At 48.5% G+C, this 9,636-nt stretch overlaps 1 protein-coding gene across 2 annotated transcripts in view; it reads left to right on the top strand.

The window, feature by feature from the left end:
* Nucleotides 1-8,329, top strand: part of LOC140729357 (CTD nuclear envelope phosphatase 1) — a 31,219-nt gene extending 22,890 nt beyond the window's left edge. The window contains exons 3-8 of one of the 2 annotated variants that reach the window (XM_073049012.1): nt 1,080-1,198; nt 1,318-1,389; nt 2,994-3,110; nt 3,681-3,792; nt 5,504-5,588; nt 7,172-7,376. In XM_073049012.1, coding sequence (XP_072905113.1) covers nt 1,080-1,198; nt 1,318-1,389; nt 2,994-3,110; nt 3,681-3,792; nt 5,504-5,588; nt 7,172-7,232 — 566 coding nt within the window. In that variant the 3' untranslated portion in view covers nt 7,233-7,376. Of the gene's footprint in view, nt 1-1,079; nt 1,199-1,317; nt 1,390-2,993; nt 3,111-3,680; nt 3,793-5,503; nt 5,589-7,171 lie in introns of both variants that reach the window. The other variant, XM_073049011.1, reaches the window with a different exon arrangement.
* Nucleotides 8,330-9,636: the final 1,307 nt, after the last annotated feature.

The raw sequence follows: 9,636 nt of genomic DNA, 5'->3' as shown, positions 1-9,636 counted from the left end.
TGCAGTGGTCAGAATTAAATTCCATCAGCCACTGCTCTGTCAAATTTTCAACCTAATTCATATCCTCCTCATCTTGCTATCTGCAGCGCCAATTTTCTCAGGAGTTCAGTATTCAGACCACTGACTCCATGCCATCATAAACTTCATTAAAATAAATCTCTGAACCTATAGCTACAAATATGCATTGTCTGTTCTCAGCCCTCAAACTATAACCATGCGCCATAGGAGCAGGATGCAGCCATTCGGCCCATCGAGTCTGCTCCACCATTCCATTATGTCTGATTTACTGACCCTCTCAACTCCATTCCCCTTCCTCCTCCCCATAACCTTTGACGTCCTCACTAATCAAGAATCTGTCAACCTCCACGTTAAGTATACACAATGAATTGGCCTATGCACGCATGCATGCACGCACGCACACGCACAGTTATTATCCTTCTCAACCCCATTCTCCTGACCTCTCCCCATTATCCTTCGATGCCTTTACTGATCAGGAACCTGTTGACCTCCACGTGGAATATATCCAGTGACCTGGCCTCGAGAGCCGTCTGTGGCAGTGAATTTCACAGATTAATCTACGCCTGAAATTCCTGTTTATCTCTGTTCTAAATGGCTGTGGCTCCTACAAAGCTGTGCCCCTTAGCCCCCTAGTCTCTCCCGCTATAGGAGAAACACACTCCATCCAGGGGGATCAACATTTAATATGTTTCAATAAGATACCACCCCCCTCCCCATTCCTCTAAACTCCAACGAGTACAGGTCTAGAGTACTGTCCTCACATGTTAACCCTTACATCCCCAGAATCATTCTTGTAAACCTCCACTGGACCCTGGTTCTGAAACCTCGCCAGAACACAACAGTTGTGCCGAACTAATTAAGTACCTAATCCCATCCCTTTGATTCCTGGCACATGTATGTGCCCACCACATCTTGACCGACACCTCCATCAGTGTGTTCCTGCCACAGCACACCTCCTTTGAACCTGCTGTCTCCCACAAGTGCATTTTGTGTAGTATGAGAGAAGGAGGTGGCGGCTGTCCATTCTAGACTAACCTGCCGACAACTCCTTTCTGTCTCAGGTCAAGTGAAGGGGAAAGTGCTGGTGCTCGACCTGGACGAAACGTTAATTCACTCTCACCACGACGGTGTGCTGAGGCCCACCGTCCGACCAGGAACGCCGCCAGACTTTATATTAAAGGTAACCGCTGGCTGCGTGTGCATGTGGCGGGTGGGGAGGGACATAGGTTTTGTTGGTGAGAGGCAGAACTCAGGGGCATCCTGTACTAACTTCCACTCCACCCCCGTCTCTCTCCACAGGTTGTGATCGACAAACACCCAGTCCGGTTCTTTGTCCATAAACGACCGCACGTCGATTTCTTCTTGGAGGTGGTGAGTGTCAGCAGAGAGAGCAGGGACACTGAGACTTGTCCAGTGGAGAAACACACCTTGCCAGTGGAGAAATTACTACCTTGCCTGTCTGTACTCATAGACTCATAGAAAGGTACAGCACAGACACAGGCCCTTCGGCCCATCTAGTCCATGCTGAACCATTTAAACTGTCTACTCCCATGTCTTTACCATCCACGTACCTATCCAAACTTCTCTTAAACATTTAAATCAAGCTGACGTGCACCACTTGTGCTGGCAGCTCGTTCCCCACTCATGGGTGAAGAAGTTTTCCCTCATGTTCCCCTTAAACTTTTCACCTTTCACCCTTAACCTATGACCCCAGGTTGTAGTCCTACACAACCTTAGTGGAAAAAGCCTGCTTGCGTTTACCCTATCGATACCCCTCACAATTTTGAATACCTCTGTCAAATCTCCTCTCCGTCTTCTACGTTCCAAGGATTAAAGTCCTAATCTATTCAATCTTTCCTTATAACTCAGATCTTCCAAACCCAGCAACGTCAGTGTAAATTTTCTCTGTATTCTTTCAATCTTATTTACATCTTTCCTGTAGGTAGGTGATCCAAACTAGGTAGGTGACCAAAAGGTGACCACACGATAGTCTAAACTAGGCCTCACCAATGTTTTGTACAACTTCAACATAACATACTATCTTTCAGATGTATGAAGGCCAATATGCCAAAAACTTTCTTTATGACCCTGTCTACCTGTGATGCCTCTTTCAGTGAATGATGGACCTGTATCCATTCCCACTTTTTAAAATTTGTTGTTTGTTCATTTAGTAAAAACTGAGGAAGCACTTAATAAAAATACAAATGTCTTCATGAGCTTTGGTGTTTGTGATGTTATGAGGTGGTAAAGGTCATTTTGTACTCAAGGCTCTTTCTTCCTCAGACTGATCTGTCCTGAATTCCAGATTAGTTTTCTCATTTGTCATTTTTATTTGTTAATTTTTATTTCACAATTCAGCCCTGTAGCAGGTCTTTCCAGTTCACCCATTCCATGCCACCCAATTACACTCATGTGACCAATTAACCTTCTAACTGGTACGCCTTTTGGACTGTGGGAGCAGCTAGGGGAAACCCACGCGGTCACTGAGAGAACGTACGTTACTGTATTTGTCAACATGGAGGGGAGAGCACGTCTGTAAATTTGGCGGCAGCAAAGAATGTTGGGAATGCTGAGGGAGGGGTGCGAGGCAGGTGTCAGAGGAGTGCAGGGTCAGGGGTCGGCACGGTCCAGTTACCCAGCTCTGAGACGCCACACAAGGTCTTTGATTTATTGATAATGTCTCTGGTGCTTCCCCTTTTCCCAACCGTGATTCCCGTCTCCCTAACCCCTTCCCACTCCCAGTCCACACGAGAGACAGGTTATCATCAGTCACACGTCATGAGATTAGCTTTTGTTTTGTGGCAGCAGTACAGTAAAATTACTGCAGTACTGTGCACAGCAGCAAGTAAAAGTTTATGAACCCCTTGCAATTACCTGGCTCTCTGCATTTCTGTGACAACAACCTCGGGAGGGAGAGGCAGTTTGCTGGGCTTCTCTCTGCCCTGACTGATCGTCTTCCCTACTCCTGCCCGTAGGTCAGTCAGTGGTATGAATTGGTGGTCTTCACGGCCAGCATGGAAATTTATGGCTCTGCCGTGGCTGACAAGTTGGATAATAACAGAGGGATTCTAAAGCGAAGGTATTACAGACAGGTAAGGACACAACTGCGCACGTTTCCGGGGTGGGGTTGCCACAAGACATTCAGACCATAAAACATTGCAGCAAAATTACACCATTCGGCCACACACAGAAAAACACACGCACACACGCAGGCACACACACGCACATGCGCACTCACACAGAAAAACACACGCACACACGCAGGCACACACACGCACATGCGCACTCACACAGAAAAACACATGCACACACGCACACAATTTGTTGTGTGCATGTCGAAACACAGTGAAATACTTTGCTTGACCCGTGCAGTCCAAGAATGTGCTGGGGGCAGCCCCCGCCACCATAGTATGTCCAAAACTTACTAACCCTAAGACCAGAGCACCCGGAGGAAACCCACGCGGTCACGGGGAGAATGTACAAGCTCCTCACAGACAGCGGTGGGAATGGAACCCCGATGGCTGGCACCGTAAGCGTTGCGCTAACCGCTGCACTGTGACACCTGTAGTGAGGGTTGACTGCTTGTAAAGTCTGAACCTTGTATCTGAGCTGTTTTGTTTCTCCCATCCTCCACCCTCCATTACGCATCATGTTCGGCACAGCACTGTACACTGGAGTTGGGTAGCTACATTAAAGACCTCTCCGTGGTGCACGGTGACCTTTCCAGCATCGTCATTCTAGACAACTCTCCTGGAGCCTACAGAAGCCATCCAGGTAAGGGGCGCAGGCTCTAGCGATGTTTTGCCCATTGGCACGTTGTCCCTGTCTCTCCAGGCTTTGCCGTTTACTCGTCCGTGAGGTATTGGCGGGCTGTCACTTAGGACGATACTCTGATTAAGATTCAGGTATATTTAACTTTGTACGTAGAGGCATTTAGTGAAAAGTGTCGTTTATGTGTCCACAGATGTGCTGGGGGTAGCCCGTTAAGTATCACTGTGCTTCCGTGCCCCTCACTAACCCTAACCTTTCGGGTGTGCGAGGAAACCGGAGCACCCAGAGGCAGTCACTGTCACAGGGAGAACGTACAAACTCCTTACGGGAGGCGGTGGGAACAGTAGAGCATTGTGATAACCGCTATGCTACGGTGCCATACCAGTTCTTTTTGGGCTGCTCTCAAAGTCTCTTTCTCACTTTAGTGCTGCATATGCATTCATCAGTCCTTCCACAACTTCCCTCCATTCCAGGTGGCTTTCTGGTGAACCTTTCTTATACTCTTTCAGATGTCGTCACATCCTATCGTGTGGCAAACCCCGAGTACAGACTGACCCATGTTTTGTACAGCTGCAGGTCCCAACTCTTTATTCAGATAAATTCATCACATACAATGGATGCTGGAGATCCAAATCATCCAAAGTCCTGAAAGCTCGGGGCAAAACATCGACTGTTTATTCCTTTCCATAGATGCTGCCTGACCACCTGAGCTCCTCCGGCAGTTTTTGGAACTCTGAATCAGGCTTATGATCACTCGTGTATGTTCATCGGCTTCTCCTGCTGTAGCCCGTCCACTTCAAGGTTCGATGTGTTCACAGATGCTCTTCTGTGTGGTTATTTGAGTTTCTGCATCTTTCCTGTCTCTTTGAACCAGTCTGGCCATTCTCCTCTGACCTCTTAATGAAAAAGGCATTTTCACCCACAGAACTGCCAGTGGCTGGATTTTTTTTAAAAGTTTTTTAAAAGTTTTGACACCTTTCTCTGTAAATTGTAGAAACTGTTATGCATGAAAATCCCAGGAGAGTAATTGTTTCTGAGATACTCAAACCTCCCCATCTGGCACCAGAAATCATTCCACAGTCAAAGTCAAATCTCGGTTGTTTGGTCTGAACAACAACTGAACTTCTTGACCATGTCTGCATGCTTTTATGCATAGGGTTGCTACCACATGATTAAATGTTTCCATTAACAAACATTAATAAGTGTGTATGCTGTGTAATTTAGAAGGATGAAAGGAGATCTTATAGAAACATAAAATTCTGAAAGAGGTAGATAAGATAGAGGCAGGAAAGTTGTTTCCACAAGTTGGTGAGACAAACTAGGGGACGTAGCCTCGGGACTCGAGGGAGTAGATTTAGGATGGAGATGAGGAGGAACTGCTTTTCCCAGAGTGGTGAATCCGTGGAATTCTCTGCCCAATGAAGCAGTGGAGGCTACCTCAGTAAATATATTTAAGATAAATTGGATCGATTTTTTCATACATGGGGAATTAAGAGTTCTGGGGGAAAAGCAGGTAGGTAGAAATGAGTCTATGGCCAGATCAGCCATGATCTTATTGAATGGCGGGGCAGGCTCGATGGGCCAGATGGCCTACTCCTGCTCCTATTTCTTATGTTCTTATGTAATTTGGTGCTTTGCAGCAGGTTTATCATCTTTAACCTGACAAGTCCCGCTCTTCTATTCAAATCTGATTTCTCTTTCTCTTGCTCTGCAGATAATGCAATACCTATTAAATCATGGTTCAGTGATCCGAGCGACACAGCACTATTGAATCTTTTACCAATGCTTGATGCATTACGGTAGGTCTCCACAGGAAAGCGAGTACTGTGGAGCGGGCGGGGCGGGGCGGGGGAGGTTGCCAATTGAACCGACCTCTGGGGTTGTGCAGAAAGACAGTGACTGCCCCGTCCGGTTCATTTCCACATTGTTGTTTGTCATGGCCTCGGGACGTCCCTCTGTACCTTAGACCCAATGTAATATTGTCACTGAAGTCAGCCTGTTCGCACAGTGTGACAGGCACAACAGGGCAACGGACCACAACACCGGGTCAGATTAACTAAACAAGCAATCAAATGCCTGATAAAAGGGTAACTTTATCTGTCGCCTGTACATCGAAACACACAGCGAAATGCGTCATTTGTATCAGCAACCAGCACAGTGCAAGGCTGTGCTAGGGGCAGTCCACAGGTGTCCCCTGTCCACACTATGTGCCCACAACTCAATGAACCATAAACATGAAAACTCCTGCAGAATCTGGAAATGCTGGGCAGCACAACTCTGAGTGCCGGAGGAGCCCAGCAGGTCAGGCAGCATCTGTGGAAATGAATAACCAGTCGATCATTTGGGCCGAGACCCTTCATCAGGACTGGGAAGGAAGGGGCAAAATGCCCAAATGAAAAGGTGTGGGGAGGTGAAGGAGGAGGGCTGGAAGGTGATGGGGGAGGTGTGGTAGGGTAGTGGTTAGCACCATGCTTTGCAGTACAGGTGAGCCGGGTTCAATTCCCACCTCTGCCTGTAAGGAGTTTGTACATTCTCCCTGTGACCTCCCACATTCTAAAGACATATTGGTTGCTGGGTTAATTGCTCATTGTAAATTGCCCTGTGATTAGGCTAGGGTTAAATCAGGGGATTACTGGGTGGTGTGCTCAAAAGGCTGGGGAGGAAGAGAGCTGATAGGAGAGGAGAGTGGACCCTAGGAGGGAGGGACCCTAACCTGCACACCTTCAGAAAGTGGGAGGAACTTGTGCACCTGGGAGAGCCTCACAGTCACAGGGAGAACGTTCAAACTGCTTCCAGAGAGGCAGGAACTGAATAGAGCTAACCACTATACTGAACTAATACAGTCTGTCAGCACACTCAGAATCAGGCTCGTTATTACTGACGTGGCAAAAGTACAGTGCAAGGTGTAATAAAAATTACTTGAAATTCCAGTGACAGTGCGAAAGAGGAATGCTGAGGCCACCTTCATGGGCCATTCAGCAATCTGGTGGCAGAGAGGAAGAACCTGTTGCCCAAATCGATAAAGGTGTGTCCTTAGACTCCTACACCTGCTCTCTGGAGTTGCTGGCTGCTGCCCTTGATCTTCGGGAGACTAATGCCAGTGAGGAGCTGACAGAGTTTACAGTCCTCTGCAGTGCCCCTCGGTGAGGCAGATATTTACAGTGCCCTCCACTATACACCCAGAGACTTTTGCTGGTGATTCCAAATCTCCCGAAACTCCAGGTGAAAGCAAATAGACACTGGGTCAATGACGGTGTTTAAGCGCTGGGGTGGAGGAGGAGAGAGACAGTTCTCACCTCCCCGGTTGGTGGGGAAGGGTTGGGGAGAGCTAACCCACCCCCAACGAGTTTGGTAATAATCACGAGCTCTGTTCTCCTTGCAGGTTTACAGCAGACGTCCGATCAGTCCTCAGTCGGAACTTACATCAGCACCGGTTATGGTGACCCTCAGCTCTTGCCCTCTCAACCTTGGGACTTGACTATGCCTTATTGTCACGGATACACCAATATCAAGCCTCTCCGACCCCTCGCCCTGCCCCACCCCTCGTGTGAATTGCAGTTTGACCCCTCCCCTCCAATCCTCCTGTCCTCACTCCATGCCTCTGCTACAGGCATTCTGTGCCGCCACACACACTCATGCTGTGCCGGACTTAGTGATGTGCCGACACACTCCGGGCGGACAACGGCAACGCAGGGGCGCGATACTGCACAGCGCACGGGGGCACGGTTTAATCCCCATACACCACTGATTATGAAGAAGCTTATTTTTCTCTCCCTACTTCCTGTTTTTTTTTTAAATTAATTTTCTTGTATTTAAAGTGTCTTGTACACTCTTCCTCTCCCCCCCCCCAGCTTTGTTTCTCCTCCTGCCCCTACCTCCAGCACTTTCCCTGAACTTGCACTGACTTTGAAAACAGATCCACTCTTCCCAGACATACACAGCCCAAGAACCTCTGTCCATCTCTGTCTCCCTCCCTCCCTATCCGTCTCATCTGCACCACCCTGCCCCCCTCCCCACACTGTCTGCCCATCTCTCTCACCGTGCCCCGTAAACTCCACCTGTTTGTAGTCAGTTATTTCAACACGGGCAAGACTCTTCTGCCAGCACCGGCTTGGTTTCGTCCATGGGACTGCAAAGAATCTGGGATCGCTCGTAGCCATGGCAACCTGCCCGGAAGGAGCTGCTGGCAAATGGCGACGTAATGCACCCTGTTAGCTCTCCCCGATCACTCCAACCTCCTCGACTGGTCTTCCCTGTCTGCCCAGCGCTGAGAACTCCGCATTTCCTCCAAACCGGGACTGCTGAGACTTCGGTTTGGAAGCATCCGACGCACGTGTGATTAAATCGACAGTGGGAGCAACTGCTTCCCGGACTTGGTCTGTTGAAAACTTTCTCAATGGGACATTGGTTGGGAATAGGCTCCAGCGGGAGCCGTACTCTGTGTTAAACCATATGCTACCCTGTCTACCTCCTTCCAACGTGGGTGCAGAATAAATTAACATGTTTTTTTCCATTTAACAATAAAACATTTTTATTTAAAGTTTTGACTTTCATTACATTTCTGATGAAGTGTTAAAAATGAGACATTTTGTCCAATAATTAATTCCCTCTGACAATAAGCACTCAAGCTGGTCAGAGTCCAATTCCTTTCAAATTAAATGATCCATCTGTCAATTCCCCTTGGTCCCAGATATCTGCCTCCATTACCCGCCAAGCCTCAAATGTTGCATTCAAACCAATACCCTGGTTCTACTTTTGCACCAACCTCTGAAGAGGTTTGCTCTGAAACATCTCACCTTTCACCCTTAACCCATGATCTCTAGTTCTACTCTCACCCGACCTCAGTGGAAAAAGCCTGCTTGCAGGTTTTTATACCGCTCATAATGTTGTACACACAAGTTATCACCTTAAATTCAAACCAAGCAACAGGTGGTCAAACTCTCCCTCTAGTTACTGACTAGCAATTCCTCAGCCCTATCTCCTTGCAGACCACCAACAACCCCACCCAAGCTGATCACCCCCCATTCCCGTTAAATTCCCTCCCCCTTCTCGTTACTGGCCAACGACCCCTCCCCCGTTACTCACTACCAATCCCTCCCCTTCCCATTATTGACCACCGATACCAACACCTTTTGGTTACTGGCCACAAATCTTGCTGACCAGTATTCCCTCCCCATCTTGTTACTGATCACCAATCCCTCCCCCTCCGTTACTCACCACCAATCCCTCCCCATCCCGTTACTCACCACCAACCCCTCGCCCTCCGTTACTGACCACCAATCCCTCCCCCTTCCGTTACTCACCACCAATCCCTCCCCCTCCGTTACTCACCACCAATCCCTCCCCATCCCGTTACTGACCACCAATCCCTCCCCCTCCCGTTACTCACCACCAATCCCTCCCCCTCCCGTTACTCACCACCAATCCCTCCCCATCTTGTTACTGACCACCAATCCAGCTCCCCCCTTGTTACTGATCACCAATACCTACCGCCATTTTTGTCCAAGAATCCCAGCCCACTCTTGTCATTGAGTAGGGAAACCTGCCCATCTTTGCTGACAACAAATCTCCTCCTCCCATTCCTGACCCCCAGTCCTCCCGAGTCTTGTAAAGGAAAACCGAACCCCCTGCTACTGATCCTCTCTCATACCTGATCACCAATCACAGCTGTCCCTTTCTCATTACTGACCACCAATCTATTCCACTCTAGTTACTGACCAGCAATCACCCTCCTCCCGTTACTCACCACCAATCGCTCCCCCTCCATTAATGACCACCAATCCCTCCCCCTCCATTACTCACCACCAATCCCTCCCCATCCCGTTACTGACCACTAATCCCTCCCCC

This window comes from Hemitrygon akajei, chromosome 6 (assembly GCF_048418815.1).
Source record: "Hemitrygon akajei chromosome 6, sHemAka1.3, whole genome shotgun sequence".
In the NCBI taxonomy this organism is placed as follows: Eukaryota; Metazoa; Chordata; class Chondrichthyes; order Myliobatiformes; family Dasyatidae; genus Hemitrygon; species Hemitrygon akajei.
This window is presented reverse-complemented; position numbering and strand designations above follow the sequence as displayed.